The 22,959-nt window shown below is 36.6% G+C and overlaps 1 protein-coding gene across 1 annotated transcript; it reads left to right on the top strand.

The window, feature by feature from the left end:
- The first annotated feature begins 849 nt into the window (after positions 1-849).
- Positions 850-3,802, top strand: LOC149630068 (uncharacterized). The gene is made up of 5 exons (XM_089851272.1): positions 850-884; positions 2,544-2,815; positions 2,995-3,156; positions 3,223-3,379; positions 3,604-3,802. The coding sequence occupies exons 1-5, from the start codon at positions 850-852 to the stop codon at positions 3,800-3,802; spliced, it is 825 nt and encodes a 274-aa protein (XP_089707398.1).
- The last annotated feature ends 19,157 nt before the right edge of the window (positions 3,803-22,959 follow it).

Below are 22,959 nucleotides of genomic sequence, written 5' to 3'. Positions count from 1 at the left end.
CGTTGATTTTTTTTAACACCAGCTTGTAAAAAAGGTCTATTTCAAACTAGGGGGGGCGTATGAAAAAACAGTTAAACATTATTCATAGAATAATTTCCATATATGGGGGTAGGAAAACGGTAACAGTTGACAAAGACTAATTGTATTTACCTTAAGTGGACAAGCAACGTTTCACTATTTTGTGGTTTTGAAAATGCATAGCTTGGCAACACTGTCACTTGCACCGCGAATCGGCGTATGGGTTTTCCATCTTGAACGAGAGAGGAATGGAGTGGAAACCCCCATACCTATAGCGTTGTTGTGTACCCCCACCTACGGCACCGTAGTCCTCCCAGCATCTTCAGCGGTTAGGTAGGGTCGTACTGGACAAAATTGTAAAGGGCGCTCCCTCTATCTTAAAAATAGAAGCTAGTTCTCATACAAATAAAATTTCGCTACGCGGCAGCACTTAGCAATCGCCTACCGAAGGGTAGGGGCGTGCGCGAGGTACATTGGGAGAGATACCGTGCCGCAGGTCGCCCATCATCATTTCCAATCCATCTCAACTCCCTTATCCCTGTTTCCATTACCCCATCGGCTTCTAGCAATCTGAAACCATGGAGCAATAATACAGGAGACTAAATATTTTACTAAAACGTCTTTCCTATTTTATTCCCAAAATACTATCGCATCTTCATGTTCAAGCTATGAAAGTTCCGGAAATATTTATTGGACACATTGTCCAGTGACCCCCTTCGTTTTTAAAACAATTATGCGACCTTTTAAAATTTTCGGACAATGTCCAGTGTCCTGTGCTTATTTCTGGCCCTGCATGCTTTCAAATAATAAGAGCCTGGGCTACAAGTCGAAATGCGTTCAGTGCGCAAACCACATGGATTGGTTTTGTAAGTTTATTCGCACTGAACGTCTGGCAGCCCGGCTGTATGAAAGTCCTAGTTTGAGATTTTTTCCCAGGTTAAGTGGGGGATGAAAATCTTCGGAATAGTAGTACCATGGAAAAATAAAATTTTCGGCCCACTCAAAGCCGTTAGGCTCTCTTTACAGAGGGTATGAAACATTACGTAATTCATAGTGTCTCTAATCTCTACGTTTCTATCCATTATGAACTGTGCCGAGAGAGTGGCAATTTAAAGTGATTGCTTCATTGAAGCCAACATTGTCAAATTCGCGAAATATTGCCAAGGTCTTTTAACTTTCGGCACACTCTGAACCGTTAACACCTCCTATAAGAGGAGGCGAAACAAGGTCATTTCTAGTTTAAATCTAGGGTATCTAACTTCACAGACCCAATCGTTTCAACACTTGTGGATAGATGAAGAATTAACATCCATATTATCTAATGAATATAAAAAATGCGTTTACACTATATATAAAAGTAGTAAAGCTGAATTAAAAAGTAAACACCAAATTTGAAATGTTTATATCAAAAGATGTTCTTGGAATATTAAGATGAAACAGAGCTTTACAGCTACACAAATACTTAAAGAATCGTAATGCCGAAAAATATTTAAAATATTTAACATTCTGCAAAAAGGAGATGTTATCGTTTTGTAAGAGATCTTATCATCCTACTCGCTTTATATTAACTTTGATATGCGTGTAGTGTTTCGATTCGGATGCAATCTTCATTACTCGTTCTATATAAACTCTCACTTGTGTCATTACATATAAATAAGTTTATCTAAAATAATTAATTAAATATAAATGATATTAATTATTTTAATCGCCAGTAAATAACCTTAAAAATAGTTAAACCTTAAAAATAAAGTTGTTCCTATTATCTTTTGAAACTTTGTTAATATTGACGTTTAAAGTGAAGGGTACCCCTCTTGCCCGCTTTCTTCAAATTTTGGGGTATATATAAGATTCGTTTCCATTATAATGATAGATAAAAACGCATTCGCGTGAACTGGTGTTGGAAGCCCTGCCATTGGGAGGCTAGACGTTTCTCGTAACCCTAGCCGATCGCCGCGTATATCTTAAAACCAAACGATAACGATGGAGAAGAAGCCGGTATGGACAAAAACCTGAAGATGGTGGTGTCAATGTGGGATTGACGAAGAACAGAAGATGGTGGTGCTTACGAGCCAGCAAGCACAGGCTAGTGTCCATGTGGGATGGGCAAAGACTAGCAGATTGTGGTCCTTAGAAGCCAGTTAGTAAAGACTGGTGTTGGCAGATGAATGGCCAAATCTCCGTGAACCGCGAACGCGTTCCGGAAATCGGGTATTTGTTTGCTCCGATTTGTAAACTGCGAACGCGGTCACGTGGGGTCTGACAGACAGACAGACACACAGACAGACACGGCCAGTGTAATACCTCTCTGTGACGTCATCGTCACTCGGAGAGGTAAAAATTATTAATGGCCATTAGATTTTAAGTGACCTGTTTTAAGCCGTATTCTTCATTGTTAAACGTCCTTTATCATGAATTTATATAGAGATAAGCACGTTTTGGAAGCCAATTTTTTATAAATTCCTCCCTTTGCAAAGAAACATTTATTTGCCATTTATGGACTAAAATGTCGCATTAACTTTGATAAGGGCCTTTACTGGAGAGATCATTAGTTTACTTCAACCAATTTCCGAGGTAACTGTGATAGTTCAATCAGCTGAGAAATCCACATCGGCCATTGCTCAGTCGCTAATTATCTATGCATATGAGAAAGTGAGAGATATTCAAGTTTTAAAGTTTGATGAAATAAAAAGAATTTTGCTCAGTGGACTACAAAGCAGATTCCAAAAACTTTTTAAAGATGAATCGTTTGTGGTAGCCACAATTCTTAATCCTGGTGTTAAGCTTGGACTGTTTGAAAGTTAGTTTTATTTCATTATAATCTTTCTCCCTTCGGAGACGAGAAGTTTTAATGTGTTTTCACGAAAATTTAACCTAAACTTAAATATCTAAATCGATCAAACCATTAAATTATGTCTCGTCTAAAGAGATATAACAATAAACGATTTACCATAAAAAAATTCAAATTATTTTATATAGATACCAAGGCCAATTTGCTTGGTTTGCCTACGGTTGAAGAGGCACGCAAAGCGTTGGAATCTCAGCTGGAACTTATTGTACCGGTGGAAAATGAGTCACAAATAGACACCACCGAAGGTGACGGTAATGAAAACAGTGAGAGCAAGAATAGCGACCTTGATGGTAAAAGGGACGAAGTCTCCTATTTTCGAAAATGTTTAATATTTCAAATTTATCTCAATTTTACAGCTGGATTTTTTGGGTTTCTGCAGTCCATAAGTGAAAAACGTCGAAGGACAAGTAACCCGACAAAACATTATGAAATCGATGCTTATTTAATGGAATGTTTCAATGGAAATAAAACTCCATTAGAATATTGGAAAAATAAGACAGACTTATATCCCAGGTAATTAATTTTTCGCTTATTAAATAGATTTTGATCTTTTAAACCGTGCCCGAAATCGCTTGACGGTGGGACTAGGGATGATTTGAAAAGTCTGCGCAAATCCACTCTTAGTTCTCGAAAAATCCGCCCGTGGAAGAGGGTAAAATACTTTACTCCCGGAAGCGCCTTGGTTCCTCTTAAAATTGAGATACACTGATTAATGTTTATAAAAATAATCCATATAGGTTGAGCAAATTGGCTCGGATTGTGTTGGCCATACCTGCATCGTCGGGGGACTGTGAAAGACTGTTAAGTGTGGCCGGGTTTCTTAAAAACGCAAGGAGAAATCGTCTTACGCCCGAAGTTGTGGAAGATCTCATTCTTTATAGGGAAAATGGAAAAAGTCCCATTATGAAAAAACTGGGCATTTTAGAGGATTCATAAAAAACATTTGTACACAATCCAAAACTCAAAGATAAATGTTCAATAAATAAATATTGCAATTGATTTTTTTCTCGCCCTAGGCTTTTACTTTGAATAAAACCGATATGAGATTAACTGAAATGATTTTAAAAATTATTAAATGGGTTGAGTAAAAAATGTGGCGACCTATAAAATATGAATTCAAAAACAAAGATGAGTACTAAAAGCTCTTGTGAAAAATGAGATAAGTACTACATGTTGAAAGATTTCTAAAAATGAGATGAATGCGAACAATAAAATATGAGATGAATGCTAATAATAAAATATGAGAACTGAAAACGAAATGAGTGGTTATAGGAAAATGAAATGAGTGGTAGTAGGAAAAAGAAATGAGTGCTAGTAAGAAAACAAAACCAGAAAAAAAATTATAGGAGTTCTAAAATAAGACTTCGTGAGTGTTTAAATGAGATGAGTGAAAAATACCAGATATATTTGCAGGTCCTTAAAATGAGATGGTAGGCAAAAAAAACGGGAAAAACTCACCGCAAGGCATATTTACTAGAAAAAATGAAAGGAGAGGAGGAGAGGAGAGCCTAACTATATCTTTGATTTGAGGGTTGCCATGAAATGAGAGAAAAAGTATATTGCTGAAAGGAGAGGATCCAAAAGTGAGCTTTCAATATTACTGAGGAATAGTAGTGCGCGTGATATTTGGTTCCATTTTGTAAAATAAAAGAGGTGAGCCATAAAGGAGAGGCTTCTAAAGAAAAGCGCCAATTTGTTCACGTGAGATGAGATCGCTTTGTCTTTGAAAAAATAAGGAGAGGAGAGATTTAAATTTTATGTACCCTCTTATGAGCTGGGAGAGGAGAGCGGCGCTTTGGTCAATACTTAAAAATCTGTGTGAGTGGGAGAGGGAAGAAGAATATCAAAAATGCCCATCACTCCGAATTTCGGAGAGGTAAAATTTTGGTTTTTCCAACTTTTTTGGTGCTGACATAAGTGACATTGTGTGCAAGAAATAATTCCAGATTATAAAATATATAATTAACAAAAAAAGTTATTTAATACGCTACTACAAAATAAAAAAAAATTATTTTATTAATTATATTGATAGACAATATATAATACTATTACGGCCAATTTGTCATAAACTACACGAAAATATAAGAAAATTACGTGTTGACGTCTTTCTTTTTAAACGTTTGAATTTTATAGCAGTCTTAACCATAATAGCTGACGAAACCGGACATTTTTGGAGGGAAAGTTTGTAAATATCCATTGGCTGTTTTGCCCTGTCAGCCACTGTGGCCAGCTTTTGGATTCGGAAAGCCACAACACATAAAATATTACCGCCACTATGGCCATCTAGTGAACAATGACGTCAACTCGCGCTTAATATAACATTGCCCTTTAATCTTAGGCTAAGAAGAACTTTTTATTTCTACTGTGCGCAACGACACCGCATGGAAGACTCGGAACGCAAGCCTTAAAATATCAATAATTTAATTTAGCATATTATACGCATGTAATTTACGCCTAGCTTAAGTTTTTCCTGCAGGCTTTTGAAATATTACTTGCACTTTTTCCCATCATTTCAATTTAAAATCAGCATTGACTTTTCAGTTTAAAATACTTAAAAAAATAAAATTAATTTTCCAGTCAAATCGAAAAAAATACGCCTGGTATTGATTTTATTGATTTTACGAAGCTTAGGAAAAAACGGTTAGGCAATGCGCCACTAAACTTATCAAAGAAAAAGAAAAACAAATTCAAATAACCTAGTGATAACAAGGGAAATAGAATAGAAAAAAAGAAATAAAACTAACACGGGTAGGCAATAATAGTGCCAGAGTCAGAAAACTATATTGTGATACTAATTTTTGCCTTTTAAATATTTTCGAAGGCATTATTTTCTACTTTTAAGTAATTAAATATCTTGTCAAAAGTATAATGGGTCTGGTTGATATGGGGAGTAAGTGGCGTCCCTCCTGAACGGTGAGTTTATTTTTCCAAAGGCTAGTGGGTGAGGGTATAAGGGTGCTGTCAAACTATAATATGGAGGTGAAGAATGTTGTGATAATAGGTGTGCTGTCATACTATAATATGGAGGTGAAGAATGATGTGAAGAACTAAAAAATGGGTGTACTGTCATACTCTAAAGTTTAAGTCTTGAGCAACGGTGCGAGGATTGAGAAAAAGTGGAAATAAAGATCGGTGTGATATGAAATTATAATATCGAGGATTCAAAAATGGTGTAAAACAAAGTGCTGCGTTATTAAATATGGTTAATTTCAAGTCTAATACAGAGAAAAATGCTTTTCAACGATTCAAATTTGGCGCTTGAGTGGCTTGACTACCCCATTGGTCGAAAGGAATAAACGCGCTCCTAGCGATAGATTCTCGAAGCTGAAAATGTGTGCCTTTTAATGTATTGCTTAGCCTTGGTATTTTCACATCCAAGGCATTTCAAGGGAAACTTGCTCGTGGTTATCGCCGGTGTGAAAGGGAATGGTCCACGGCACGGATTTATAAATTTAAAACTAGGCTTAACATAGTGGCTAGTTTTTAGATTTGCTCTATCTCCAGGGACAAGCTTGTTTGCCATATAGCCTGAGGTGCATGTAATGTAAGAGTTTTTGTTTAAAAATGGTTGTAGAACCCGCACTGACAACATCCTCAGGTAGATTATTCCACGGAATCATAACTCGGTGAAAAAAGGAATATTTGACCGCATTGCTTCTGGAATGCGAGAGATGGAGTTTCCTACTTTTGCCACGAATTGTCCTTGTGAATGCAGTGTAAGAAATGAAACTTTGTTCAGGATGACGCAGGTCTAGGAAGTGACGAAGATCCTTTTGGGACAACCAGTTTAGAGCCTGCAATCGATCCTGCCTATTGAAATGTTGCAACGCAAACGGAAGTGTCGAAGCTCGAGCCTATCATTTTCCGTGTGGTTGATTTCTAGCAGACGGTAAGGACTCCATAGGCTTAAAGCCGATTCCGCTAAGGGAATGGCAAAAGCATTGTATAACAAGGTCAACGTCTTCAACGACTAACCAGGAAGGTTATGTTTAATAACTGCTAAAAGACCATCAACAGAGCGAGTGACGTGGGCATGCGGATCTAAGGTAGAGGTAATGATTATACCCAAATTACGTAGTTGCGAAACATGTTTAACGTTCTTGCCCTTAAGGAAATATGTTGAAAGTGTGTTCGGATTTGTTTTCGCCGTTTTAGACCATTAAATGATAGGCCGTTCAAAGTGGACCAATCTTCAAGTGTGGTTAAATCATCTTGAAGCAATTTGATGTCAGAGTAAGAGTTGATGGTGCGCTAGATTTTTTGGTCATCAGCGAACAACCGGCAGTCGGATTTTGCAGTTCTGGTAGGACGTTTATATATACCAAAAAGAGCACCAAGAACACTTCCTTGAGGCACACCACTATATACCGGCAGGTGGCATACAACTTGTGTTGTATTTATTTGATTTAGAAAAATAAGCAATTTTTCTGACTTTACCGTATTACGTTACTTACCGAAAACACATTTCATCTTTAAAAGTAGTATTGTTTTGGAGTTTTCTTGGAATAATGTGGTAAACCTTGGAAATTTTCCTAACCTTAAAAAAGCGCGATTTTTGTTTCATCAACATATAATCTGAAATTTGCGCAGCGATTTTGGTCTTAGCTCCGTCCGGACTATACGGAAAATATGCACCTGTCGGAATTGCAGACCTTTGACACGTACGATGCGAGAGTTAGAATAAAGTTCAACGGCTCTCCCAAAGTTAGTACAAACTTTAACTTTCAGAGGCTTTCGCTTTCAATATGGTAGAACATGCTTCCAAGTGATAATTTAAGTAATTATAAAGAATTTGGGAAAAACAAAATGTTACCTCTCAGATTCAAGAGGACTACTTAAAAAAACTTATTTACCTACATTAGGAACTATTTCTCTTTTTTATGAGCAATTGCAGACGTTAAAATTCATGAATTATTAAAGCAGTATTCAAAGCTTTGCGAATATACATTAAAGCATACGAGATTTTACGTCCAACAAGGATATGTCATGTACACATGAAAATCAGTCAATGGGGAAAATCAGGAAATGAAGAGTATGAATTTTGCAGAGATATTACCTTTGCGTGTTTTTAAAGGTCCAATAGTCTACTCCTCAACTGTATGCCTTTTATGATCAAAGTTGCATTTACATCCGGATTGTTTTGTAAAAACAATCCTCTCATTTCACCTCAACTATATTCTTAGTGGATATTAACAGATTACGACCAGACCTTTCACTGATTTCATGGCTTACTATATCGTAGCTTTCATTGAGTGCAGACGTCCTTATTTTAGCTCTGACACCTAAGCCTAGGCTTAACGAAACCGAAAAATTTACAAGTCAGTATCTTTAACTTAGTATTGACTTAAAAACTTAATTTATTATTATTGACAAGGTTATTACTACTGTTAATTATTTTTATTATTATTATGACGAAGCATTGCTTAAGTGAATGTAAATTTAACGGCAGTGGGGAAAAACATCGTGATATGATCCACTGTGGCTTCTGTAACAAATGGTATCATTTTAATTGTATTGGGCTGGATCATTCTTGATATGTACCTCCTGTTTTGAAATAATTATTGACGTAAAGACTTTATTACCGGAACTGAAAACTTAAACACCATCTGAATCAAACTGGCAGGATGAGCGACAGACTGTAATGGCAACGATTGATATTCTTACAAGTGACAACAAAGCCATTAAGAAGACATTAAAGGAAAACATGAAAGTCGCTTCGGAACTATCCGCTGCTTTAAAGCAGCAAGCTGAGGAACTTAAAAACGCTACAATTGAAATTAATATACTAAAAGAAGAATTACAGGCCCTTTAGAACACTACCGACAAAAAGTCTAATCAAACTATTCCCAAGCAAACAGCATACCCTTATCCGGGGGCCGTGGTAATTCCCGCTGAAACCCTTTTCATGCATCCAACTTATAAACCTACTACAGAGAGAATGGAAACCGATAAAATACCCAGGATCAGTAACACCTTTGTAAATAGGTCATATACGGAAGTGGCAGTAAAGTCAAATTCAAATGAACTCGTCGACAGGAATGTAACGATTCTGATAAACCCCAAGATACACATAAACAAACTAAAAAACCCTCAGCCTATAAAAATAGAATGGGTAAAATGATAGGTAACCAGCTGGAGATATGCCCTCTTAAAGTGGCACGTACGAGCCATGATTTCTTCATTGGAAACTGTCTATCTACAACTAAGGTCGAACTACAACAGAATTACCTAGATGGAGCCGGTATAGATACTTCGGTAATAAGACCTACATGGAAATCACTTAATACGGAGAAACTGACTAAATGCTTCATCCTTCGCACAACTACACCTAGTGAGAAAGTGTTAACAGCTTCACTATGGCCATGCGGAATATTTTGCCATAAACTAGAATATGTACACCAGGGTCCACCAAACAAATTGTGGGGGGAAATACTGATGAAAATGCGAGACCCCCATGCAACCAAAATAAGTATAAATATTTCCTATCAAATTGTCCTACTGAAATAAGTACTAATCAAGTAATAGACTATTTAAAAACTTTGGGTATTCCGCACTGTTATGTTGCTTTGAATCCGCAAGGAAACACATGGTCACAAGCCTATGTAATTGAATGTACGAAACGACAGGATGACATTATCCTTAAACTTGAAAACTGGCCTGTACCATATCGAATACAGAGGTTCCACGAGAAAAAACCGAAGATGGCACGTAGTGCTCAAACTGAGTCCCTTTTTGATGAAGTTTGACTCTCAAATTACATGGCAGTGGTGGTTGATGGTCCACAAACTATATCTAGAAACAACAGTAAGAGGCAGATAATCCAGCACTTAATATATCATTACTTAAAGGATTAACACTTAATTTTGAAAGCTCGTAACTCCGGTTATATTAGAGATACGGTGACATCCTTTGACTATGTAATAGTCCAATTTGCTCCTTCGCTCCTTCGTTAACATTTGCTCCATAGGATACTCCATATATGGGGAAAAGCCTGGAAATCAGAGGGAAATTTGTTTTCCTAAAGTTGTATGAACCTTGTTATGGAACATATCATATAAACTTTTAGTTTTATAAAGTTTTACCAAGAAGCGATATCTAGTTCACGAGGGAGAAGGTATAAAATGCCTAAGTATTCGCGTGCCATAGTCCCAGTCCCACTTTCAAAATACAAGGGGGGACGTAAAAAAAAGGCTAGGCTATTTTGCCTCTCCTCAGTCGGAAAATACGTTGTTTTTGTCCTTCGCGTCGCGTTTACGTGAGTTTTCTGGACCGTGACCAAATAAGGATTTTTTAAACTGGAGATTAGGCCAGCGACTTCCCTGACTTGGAATAAATAAACTGGTCCGTGACCATTGACCAGAGCACGACGTCTGCTAAACTAAAGAAGTGGAGAATTAAAATATTAGAATTTTAATGTGTGGGGTCTGGTTACCCTTGAACTTTCTTAGTAGTCTCGTGGACCACTGACCCCCACCCCCTCCGATTTAAATTTTGAACTGGACCAGGCAATTTTTAAACTGGTCATTTGCCTTGTGTCACCGCCTTATTTCCCACGCTGGCGCGAGTTGCTTGAGTTGTCGAGTGCGTGATGGAGTCGGCTATGCCTGGAGTCCCAACCTTGAAGGAAAGAGGAATGGAGTGGAAACCCCAATACCTATAGCGTTGCCTGTGTACCCCCACCTACGGCACCATAGTCCTCCCAGCATCCTCAGCGTACTGGACGAAATTGTAAAAAGGCTCTCCCTCTATCTTCAAAATAGAAGCTAGTTCTCATACAAATAAAATGGGGCTACGCGGCAGCACTTAGCAATCGCATACCGAAGAGTAGGGGCGTGCCCGAGGTACATTGGGAGAGATACGGTGCCGCAGGTCGCCCATCATCATTTCCAATCCATCTCAACTCCCTTATTTCTGTCCCAACCCCCGCGACTTCCAACCAATAGCATAGCCCACTCGATCACGCTCTCTTTTCCCCGGCTACAAATTTTGAATATGGCACTTTTTAGGCGTATTAACAATCTTGGATCATCTTTGTGAACTTTTAGGGTAGCCCTTACTATATTTTGTTTAAGGTTGTAACGGAAGAAAAAGGTTTGTCCCATTCCGTTGACAAGGGGATTGAAAATAATACGTTAACTTTAAATTAGAAGGCATTGATAGATGGTTGATCAAAACTTTTGATTTTTATTACATAACTAAAATAAAATTTAAACGAAACAAAAAGAGACTGAACCATAAGGTTCAGTAAAATTATAGCGACTACATTCACCCGGGTGTAAATGTGAACTGCCTATACAACATAAAAATCTTTCTTTTATATAATCCCAGAGGGATGCTAACTCGTATCCGAAAAAGGGGGAAGGGTGGCAACCGGAATTAATTGGATATTTGGGGTTAAGGTAGTTACAAGACGGCAGTGGACTGAGCATAAACCGGCGGTTTAAAATTTTAAAGCGTCCGTCCACCGTCGTCTGCAACGGGTCGTCTGCAACGGTAGGCCTAAACCGTTGCATTCTACCCCCCAAAGAAAAATTTTATACATTGTTATAAAATTAAATGAAAAAGAAAGGATTTTAAGCTAGTCCGCAGGTTGCGTCTTCGTGTGTTGATGTTGGGTGCCGCCTTGGAGATGGTGGTGTGTTGCTCGGTGGCGTAGGAGTGTCGTGGTGTGCGTCGGTCTTGGGATGTGGCAAGGGTCTGTAGTAGGTGTCAGTAATTTGGACGGAGATATCCATTCCTGGATCGTCAGATCTGCGGAGGTGCTTTCCTATCCGGGATCTGTCGGATCAGCGATGGTGATGTCCATGTGGGGTCTCTGATTGGTGTTGGGTGGGGTACTTGATTATGTATATGTCCGTTCCGGGATCCATCGGATCAGCGGCGGTGAGTTCCATTCCTGGTTCGTCTGAGCTGCAGAGGTGATTTCCCATCCGGGATCTGTCGGATCAGCGATGGTGAATTCCTATCCAGGGTCGTCAGATCAGCGGTGGTAATGTCCATTCCGGGATCGTCTGATCGGTGGTGGTAAATTCCTTTACTGGATCGACAGGTCTGCGGTGGTGAATACCTTTTGGGGTCTCTGGGTTATGTCGCACTTCTTTGCCGGTGATTGTGGAATCCGCAGGCGTGCGATGTGGTGTGGGAGGAAATAAAGTTTAACTACACGTAGTACTATTATGCCGGAAGTTAATGTTGTGGGCCATCTTGTTAAAATACGTGTCGTCTGGGTAATGGGATGAACCGAAAATTACGCGAGACGTTGGTACGTAACAAGCCATGGTGGGGCACTTTCATTAAGTTCGACATCGGTGGTCCGCGAAAGATGCGCTATTTCCGCGTTCAAAATCTTGATTTATGTCGAGGGAAAAGTTTGCTAATAATCAATAAGGTTAAATCCGACTATTAATGTTGAAATTTAATAAAGTTCAATTTGATTCTTTATATTCAAATCTGAATGCTAACGAACACATCCCACGATGTAATTAGGCTTAGCGAGCCCATGAGTACGCGAATCGTCGAAGTCCGTTTCGGATAATTTACGGCGGGATTGTAACCGCGGGTAGAATCGAAAATTCGGACGAAGGCCGACCACCCCGTGAAAAAGAGACGAGACGGCGGCGAGGCACGGCAGAAGAGACGGCACGGCAGGGTAGAAAACGCGGCAACACGCACGCGAGGGTAGAAAAGAAGGCCGAGGCCCGAGGCTTAGCGTCCAACGCGAGAGAGGGTTCGCGAAATCCCGTCGAGCGCGGAGGGGAACAAAGCCAGGGCCCGACGACGGCGAAAGAAACGAAGCAAGAACCGAGGGTTCGGAATCGCATGGTCACGGGCACCATTTGTAACGGAAAAAAAGTATTTTTGTCCCGTTGACAAGGGGTTGAAATACGTTAACTTTAAATTAGAAGGCATTGATAGATGGTTGATCAAAACTTTTGATTTTTATTACATAACTAAAATAAAATTTAAACGAAACAAAAAGAGACTGAACCATAAGGTTCAGTAAAATTATAGCGACTACATTCACCCGGGTGTAAATGTGAACTGCCTATACAACATAAAAATCTTTCTTTTATATAATCCCAGAGGGATGCTAACTCCTATCCGAAAAAGGGGGAAGGGTGGCAACCGGAATTAATTGGATATTTGGGGTTAAGGTAGTTACAAGACGGCAGTGGACTGAGCATAAACCGGCGGTTTAAAATTTTAAAGCGTCCGTCCACCGTCGTCTGCAACGGGTCGTCTGCAACGGTAGGCCTAAACCGTTGCAAGGTTTTAAGCTTAAAATCAAAAAGACGTTAGTTTATGCTACAAAAAAGTTTGAAATTGACAATCTCGGATCGTCTTTATGAAGTTTTAAGGATATCCGAATTTCATATTAGACTTATGACAATTTTGAGCTAAATGTTAAACGGACATAAATCAGCATTTTTAAATTTTTTCTAAAATTGTCAATTTGGTCCTATTTCTGGAATTTTTAGGGGGGCGCCTCGCGTTTCAATAAATGATTGTAAAAAAATGTATTATTCTAATTACAATAATAATGCAAACTTTTAATGATTTACGTTTTATTTTTGAAGTATCATTATAAATAAATGTCTGATTGAGCTTAAGTTATGGTCCCCTTTATATATGTTTCTGCTTAGTGCAGATTTGGAAAATGTAAAACAGTTTCCTAACATTCTTAATTAAAATGAAGACTGAAGGAACAGATATTAATAAAAATGTCTTGATTATAGTCAAGACCTAAAAAGTATCGATAAGACTGAGCTTATCACTTGTCGGAATGATCAGATATTAGTTTTTCTTTTTAATTGAAACTTAAATGCATGCTTAAGAAAAAACAACGTTCCATTACCGTTTTCCGTTGAAATAAATTATTTTACTGGTAATCAATTTCAAAAATTTACTTATCTCGGCTTTTGGACCACAATTCCACTTCCCGAAAACATTTTATCATTACATTAATTACTTTTGGGAGATAACGTGTCAAAATAACCTATAAAACAATAAAAAACTGTAATAGCGGTCTGTTTAGCCATGACCACAACCTTTTAAATGTTACAAGGACTATATAACCCTTTTGAGACTAACAGGACCTTAGCAAACTATAGCTTAACCTGCTACTAGTACGACCAGAGAGAATTGATGTAATCTGGAGTTGAAATTTCATCATGTGCGACCTGCGGCCCTGAAACTCTCCCATAGTCCCAATGTGTGTAGAACATAATTTTTTCGCTGTTATCTGCCAAAATCAACCTTTCTAGGTAGTGCCGCCTGCTCACTTGAACTTTTCATGATATAATAAGGTTTGAATGAAGAAAATTCTAGATTACTATATTCACTACTATGTCCCTCTGCTAACTTGAAGACTATGTCCCTCTGCTAACTTGAAGCAAAATTTCCTCTCTTTCTGCTGCTCATTACCGGTGACATTCCCTTTACTTTCTGTTCGTTATAACTACTATCATGAATTTATCTATTTCAAACCAATATATAAAAAATGGATTCTTTTTCCTTTTGTGCTACTTAGAATTTTCAAATGTATATAATCCCAGGTGGCAAATTCACGTTGACACAACGTTTAAACGTAGCATTGAATAAACGTGTGTATTAACGTTTTTAAAACGGTGATCATGTCACCTTGAAACACGGTGTTTACACACGTGTTTATTTTGTCGCAAATACATGAGAAATCTCGTCTATTTCTCATTTTAAAAACGTATATTATAAAGTAGGTTAACGTGGATAAATCGTGCGTTAAAAGGTTCCAATTAGGTTTATTTTTCGGGTTATTTGAACGTTGTGTAATAAGTAAATCTAACGTGTCTCAAAAGTTAATTGAACGAGTGTAACAACTTAATCGAACGTGCACAAAAATTTGTTTAATGTGTTTTATAAGTTAGTTGAACCTGTGTATAACGTTGGTTTAACGTGTTTAATAAGTAAATTACACGTGTTTAGTAAGTAAATTACACGTGTTTAATAAGTAAATTACACGTGTTTAATAAGTAAATTACACGTGTTTAATAAGTAAATTACACGTGTTTAATAAGTAAATTACACGTGTTTATTAAGTAAATTACACGTGTTTAATAAGTAAATTACACGTGTTTAATATGTAAATTACACGTGTTTAATAAGTTAATTGAACCTGTGTTTTAAATAAATTGAACGCGTTTAATAAGCCATTTCAAGTGTCAAATTCGTTAACTGACCGTCTAATCAGATATTTGAGCGTGCGAAATAGTTTAAATTTACGTGTGATAAACACTTTAGTTAAAAATGTTAAAGACAATAATTGAGCGTGTGAAATAAGTTAATGGAACGTGTAAATTTGTTTAATTTAACGTTTATAATAAGTTAATTGAACGTGTGCAATAAGTTAGTTGAACGTGGGTAACTAGTTAATAGCAAGTGTGTAATTAATTAACTCGTGTGCAATAAGTTAGTTGAACGTGGGTAACTAGTTAATAGCAAGTGTGTAATTACTTAACTCGTGTCCTCAAAGTGGAACCGAAACATTGCCAGTATTAGCTTCGGCATTTTCATTTATAGATGCAATCCGAACCAATATCACAGCAATGACAGGACTAATACAAAGCCTAGTTTTCAGTTGTTATGTATAAATGTAGTATAGCTAAATCAAAAGATAACAAGGCTTTTGAAATATTAAAATTAAACGATTTTCTTGGAGTTTTGAAACGAAACATAGCTTTATAGCTCTACAACTACTAAAAGAATCGTAATTCCGAAACATATTTACCATATTTTCATTTTATATTTAGCAAAAACGAAAAAATTACAGTTTTGTAAGAGTTCTATTCATGCCAATACAAGGGAAAAAGGCAATAACGGAGTATTAACCGAGGAGTTGAAACTGAAAACTTCTTATAATTATAAAAATTTATAGCTCAGGCCTATGCATTACATGTCAAATGTTTTTTAAATAGGCTATAATTCCTACTACGGCTTTCGTTGTTGATTATGAAAAACCAGCCGTCTCTATCCTAAATCGACTTCTCAACAATGTCATAAGTCCCTTACTAACTGCCAACACCAGTCTTTACTAACTGGCTTCTAAGTACCACAATCTGCTAGTGTTTGTCCATGCCACATGGACACTAGCCTGTACTTGCTGGCTCGTAAGCACCACCATCTTCTGTTCTTCGTCAATCCCACATTGACACCAGCTTCTATGCACCACCATCTTCAGGTCTTTGTCCATTCCGGCTTCTTCTCCATCGTTATCGTTTGGTTTTAAGATATACGCGGTGATCGGCTAGCGTTACGAGAAACGTCTAGCCTCCCAATGGCAGTGCTTCCACCATCGGTTCACGCGAATGCGTTTTTATCTATTCTACAGGGCCGGTAGGCCCTTGTAGATATGACATGACACCCTTCCGTAATGTTAAAAGAAAATTCACAGTTTTTAGGGTTAGCGTCCCATAGAAAAAGCATTAAAAAAATTTCGGTTTTTTAAGGCAATTGAAGCCGGCCATACGGAAAAACTATAGCGAAGTTAGTTTTCGGAATACTTCTAAATTAACAAGCATTTCTTAAATGAGAAACTTACGTGTTTCGATTTTTAATTAATGAATTCTAATTTTTGTAATTTAACTAATTAAGATAGTACGTCAAAAAATTACTTTTGGGTCAGATGTCAGCCTAACCTTATAGCGCGCTTAAACCTATTTCCTCATTTCGTTCTCGTTGACAACTAGAAGGGCCTAGGTTTGTGGGTGCTAACAAGTTACGTTGACAAACTTCAAATGTTGGGTTTCTTGCTGATTTTCCTAATTTCTTAGCAGTAGACGCTAACAAATTACTTTGGTATTTCTTCCGAGCTTGAGCGCCTTTATACGTATTTTCTAATTAACTGTAGCACCCTTAATAAGAAATACGTCGTTATCAGGTCGAATTTTCGTCTAGAAAAGTAATTCAGGTAAATAATTACAGTTAATAGAGGTTTTTATATCATTTAAAGTAAGCTTTTCGACGTTCTTTACGGCCAAGGCTTAAGTTTTAGTTTGTCTATGTAATATAGTGCTTATAGTGTCTTTCCTTTTAAAGATTATAAGAAAGCTTATTTCCAGCACTGTTTTGGATTGGAAATTTTGGAATTACAAAAATACGCAGTCTGCTTCGATTCATGCTACAAATCCTAACCCTAGGGCATAGGTTTTACGCTACGTAACTTAATACTGTATTCATCATGACTGTTTTTTTGCTGGCGCTCCTAGTTTTAAGTAAAAAATGGCATATCTATCCAAATTATTATGGTTTAGAAGTCAACGGTAGTGTTTTCACCCTGTGAAGAATTCAACTTCAAAATATTACAGGAAAGATGACAAAATGTTCAATGTGTTTTCCCTACGGCACTTAAAAGAGTCATGTTAACGTTAGCGCAGATAATTCAACATTCTCATTTGAGGACAGGTATACACGGTTTCATTATTTGTTAATCTCACTAAAATGCTACTAATTGTGAAGGTGTGTGGTATAATTCCTGAAACTAAACCAATGTAGAGGACCAGATTATTCGTTAAAACAATTTTGATCCTATTGAATCAGTCATACTGTGATGTTACGTTATCATTTTATAAACTATTTTTTACCAACAGTGGATTGTTCAATTCATAAGTAACAGTGGTGCTGGTTAATCCAGGAGGGCAGTGTCGTTATATAATTTAATTAGTCAAATAATTTCCATGTTTACATCAGCGCAGATTTTTCCAACGTAACCACGTCAGCAACGGAGGGTTACGTTGTTTGCTATTTCCACAGTCCACATTGCCGTTTGTTTATTGGCTTAAATTGCTATGAATTGTATAGGTATTTGATTTAATTACTAGTATTCAAGCTAAACTATAGAATAACATCATTCATTAACATATTGTATAGATAATCTTTACCACAAACCTAGCACAGGATATGATAAAAATTCAACGCAATTTGTTGGAAATAATCAAAAACTCCTCTAAACATTAGAATTAAGGTGAATTAATTGTTGAAAGTCATTTTATAAGCTTAATGAGCACTGACGACAAGTCAATTTCAACGTAATTAAGTATAATTAACGTGAAATTAAACCCCAAATATACATTTTTTGGATGAAAACTCAGATAACTCTTAAATGATGTTCTTGATTAAGATTGTATCTACCCAAGCCGTTGGTAAAGCCCCATGTTTTCTCTTTCACACTTAAGCTAATTTAAATTATCTCCAAAACACAATCCTACGTTAATTTTAACTCAATTTAATATACTTAACGTGAAATTAAACCAAAATATACATTTTTGGATAAAAGCTCAAATAACTTTTAAATAAACTGTTTTATTATGATTAAAACTACCCAAGCCGTTGGTAAAGCGCCATGTTTTGTCTTTCACACTTAAGCTAATTTAAATTATCTCCAAAGTACCTTAATAGGCGCGAAATTCAAAAGTTTAGCATAGAATGAGAATCGAAAACTCCACTAAAAATTGCAATTAAGGTGATGCATACATTTAAACTCATTTTATAACCTAAATGTACACTGCCAAAACACAATCCTACGTTAATTTTAACTCAATTTAATATACTTAACGTGAAATTAAACCAAAATATACATTTTTGGATAAAAGCTCAAATAACTTTTAAATAAACTGTTTAATTATGATTAAAACTACCCAAGCCATTGGTAAAGCCCAATATTTTCTATTTCACACTTAAGTTAATTTAAACTATCTTTAAAGTACTAAATTCAAAAGTTTAGGGTACCATAATGATGAATATATGGCAAAAATATTAAACTGCACTAAACATTGCAATTAGGGTAAAAAATTCAAATAAACATGAATTCTAAACATTTATTTACACCCTGTATTAATTTAGTATGACATCTCCCGTTGGCAGTATTGGGGGTTTTACATAAAGGAAGCTGTTGGTCTGATTTCGACAACACTGTATATGTATACAGTGTACGAAACAAATATTTTTCTTCCATATTTCAAATAAAGTCGTTTTTAAACTTCTTTCATAAATAAAGTACAACCGAGGGGGTAGACGCTCTGGATCTCTGTGAACACCTGAGGTAAAAAGAGTTCAGCTTTGGCAGTGCATTGAGTTCAAAGCCTTCGGAACTCACAATTCAGCTTTGACAGTACATTGAGTTCAAGACATTGTACACCTGAGTTCTCAAGTGTCTACCCCCTCGAGTACAACATTATTTGCTTATCGAAATCAATGTTTTTGAATATAAGTTAAAAGTAATTAACGATACTTAAGTACTTCTTTAAGCAATTAGAAATAGATCAACCCCAAATGTATGACGGTAAAGCAAAAATAAAATTATTCAAATTTTAATTACAATAAGACTGAAGTGACAGATATTATAAAAAAACGTCTTGGTTTGGACCAAGGCCGAAAAAACAAACGATATGTGTGAGGTTTATCATTTGACTGAAGTTTCAGATATTGCAATTGTTTTAGTTATTTTTATCCATTTAATCCTTAATCAATATCAAATTCAATCAAATGATTTTACTGTTAATCGATCCATTCCCTCTAAATTAATTGAAAAAATTACATATCTACGCTTTTTCAAGAACAATTACATTTTCCGAAAACATTTTATCATGAAATTAATTATTTTGAAGGGATATCATGTCGTTGCTCACTAACTTGTAAGCACCTTGACGGACACAGTTTTAATTGTTGCTGGCTTAACAAATTTTCAAGTTTGCACCAAAAAAGTTTAAATCTGTAGTAAGTTTCTGAGAAGACTGATGTTAGGGAAAATATGATAAAGAACTTTTTTTCTCAAACTAATTTATAAACTATGTCGTCTTCTTGAGACAAAGCAACAATGTATATCCTGTGTGGTTTCGTTTAGTAGGTGGCTCTCTGTAGCACAGGAAAAATATGATATCGGTATAAATATAACCAGCAGTAAGATAAGGGACTAGAATTTAAGTGCCCTAACATTGGTAATAGAGCCTAGCACTAGTGAACACATTTGACGATTTTATGCCGCTTTCATCGCCAAGTGAAGAGTTTGGTTACCTCGTTACTTCTAGTCCCTTATCTTACTTCTGATATAACCAAAGGTAAGGGTAAAGATTACATAAAAAGAAATACTTCTCAGTACCAATGACTTGTTATATTCATTTCATGCGGAAATAATATGGGTATACACATTATTCATTACCAGTTATGCGAAGGTCACACTTTACTCCGACCCCCCCTTCCTCTATTTTCCCAATATAAAAAATTTTAAAAGCACCAGTGGTTCAAGTGTATGGGTCATCTGAGCCGTCGCAACACACTCAGCCAATAATACCATATAGTTCGAAACCTTTTCACATTAGTGACTCTCCGGACTTGCCCGCCAACCTTAATAACCTAAAACTATTAAACATTCGTGTACATGAATGATTATGGTTGTGGCTTGTCACTCGCTAGCGCCTGAAGGACCGATCACTCAGTGTAATTTGTGTACATTTATAAGTGAGTAGACCATTTTAGAAATTACATACAGAGAAACTAAAACACAAGGGTGATGCCGCCATTGGGGTCTTCTCTCTCTCTCGCCTAGAAGCACCGCTATAGACAGAGCGAGTTGACTAGCCTCTTGCCTGTAGTGAACTTTGGCACCGTCTGGCGGTGACCCTTGGTGCGAGGGAGAATACCCCAATGGTGGCCTCGCCCCCTGTGTGTTTTCCGAAATGGTCTTTAAGCGTGCTAAAATGATAACGCGTAATACGCAACCGGTGTACAAGTAGCGCCAACAATGTAGAAAGGGGTGGTGACGTTTCAAATGAAATTCTAAAGCACGGAGAGGGAAATTGCAGTGCAATCTTTTCTTCATAGAGGCGACAATAGAAATGTTGCATTTCGATTAAATTTTTACATTTTCCTTTCGAATTATGTCAAAGTTCGCTTGCTCTTTTTAGAAAGTCAATAGAATATTTCAAATATTCTATGTTGATACCTCAACACGTACTCCCTTCAAATAATTAATTTCATGATAAAATGTTTTCGGAAAATGTAATTGTTCTTGAAAAAGCGTAGATATGTAATTTTTTCAATTAATTTAGAGGGAATGGATCGATTAACAGTAAAATCATTTGATTGAATTTGATATTGATTAAGGATTAAATGGATAAAAATAACTAAAACAATTGCAATATCTGAAACTTCAGTCAAATGATAAACCTCACACATATCGTTTGTTTTTTCGGCCTTGGTCCAAACCAAGACGTTTTTTTATAATTATTGTAATGGAAACGAATCGTATATACCCCAAAATTTGAAGAAAGCGGGCAAGAGGGGTACCCTTCACTTTAAACGTCAATATTAGCTGAGTTTCGATAGATAATAGGAACAACTTTATTTTAAACGATTTAACTATTTTTAAAGTTATATACTGGCGATTAAAATAATTAATATCATTTATATTTAATAAATTATTTAAGTTAAACTTATTTCTATGTAATGACACAAGTGAGAGTTTATATAGAACGAGTAATGAAGATTGCATCAGAATCGAAACACTACACGCATATCAAAGTTAATATAAAGCAAGTAGGATGATAAGATCTCTTACAAAACGATAACATTTCCTTTTTGCAGAATATTAAATGGAAATATTTTAAATATTTTTCGGCATTACGATTCTTTAAGTAGTTGTGTAGCTATAAAGCTCTGTTTCATCTTAATATTCCAAGAACATCTTTTGATATTAACATTTCAAATTTGGTGTTTACTTTTTAATTCAGCTTTACTACATTTAATATAGTGTAAACGCATTTTTTATATTCATTAGATAATATGGATGTTAAATCTTCATCTATCAACAAGTGTTGAAACGATTGGGTCTGTGAAATAAGATACCCTAGATTTAAACTAGAAATGACCTTGTTTCGCCCCCTCTTATAGGAGGTGTTAACGGTTCAGAGTGAGCCGAAAGTTAAATACACCCTTCAGTGATACATTTTAGGTCCTCATTAGAATTATTGAGAATACAATGGAAATTTTAAACGCTTAAGCCTTTGCTAAAGACCTTGGCAATATTTCGCCAATTTTAACTATGTACTTCCGGTTTTTCTCATTGGCTGGTGGACCTGTGTTTAGAAAGTAAATTCGTCTCGGCTCGGAGAGGTTTATTTTGGTTTCCCAACTTGTTTTTAACCTGCGAACGCGAGGACAGAGACACGTCCAGTAAAATACCTCCGTGACGTCATCGAAACTCGGAGAGGTGATAACGATTGATTATAGCTTTTTATGACGCAAGACATGTACGAAATATCAACGCTTCCGAAACGTACAGTAATATTGCAAAACTAAGGGTCATTTAAAACCATTTTCACACGTGTTGTGAACGAACTTCTTATAAAGACTTGAAAATAAAGCTTTTGTAGAATGTGCTTACAAGTTTCTCGAAACTTACATCAAAAACGCAAAACTAACAGTCCACTTAACACCATTTCGAAACGTGATTTTAACCTAAAATAAACGTATTAGTTATCACTTTGTATAATCGTTTTAACAACGTTGCCCAAATATACAGTAATAACGCTAAACCAAGGAAGATGGAGATAGGGAAGTTTCGTGTAACGCTATAACTCCGGTCGCCCAAAAATCCCGTTTTCGGCGTGGATGTGCATGTGCGCATGCGCCACACTTTTCTCGCGTATCGTGCTGAGGATAGGCGGAACTACCGGGTTCCTGCGCAGTTCTAACTAACGCCGAATATAAGTCATGTGACCTGCTACATTTCGTGAAGAGAGATTCCTATACTGACCAAACTTCCCTATCTCCATGTTCCTTGGCTAAACTAACGGTCAATTGAACACTATTCTCAAACGTGTTACGAACGTAACATATAGTCCTGAAATAAACGCACTTGTATAAACGTTTTAACAACGTTGCCAAAACATACAGTAATAACGCTAAACAAACGGCCAATTGAAAACCATTCCCAAACGTGTTGCAAACGTAACATGTAGACCTGAAATAAATGCTTTAGTTATCACTTTCTATGAACGTGATAACAACGTTGCCGAAACATACAGTAATAACGCTAAACTAACGGCCAATTGAAAACCATTCCC

Source organism: Phalangium opilio, unplaced genomic scaffold (genome assembly GCF_054372755.1).
Source record: "Phalangium opilio isolate 3A_F unplaced genomic scaffold, DU_Popi_V2 ptg000103l_1, whole genome shotgun sequence".
Taxonomy (NCBI): Eukaryota; Metazoa; Arthropoda; class Arachnida; order Opiliones; family Phalangiidae; genus Phalangium; species Phalangium opilio.
This window is presented reverse-complemented; position numbering and strand designations above follow the sequence as displayed.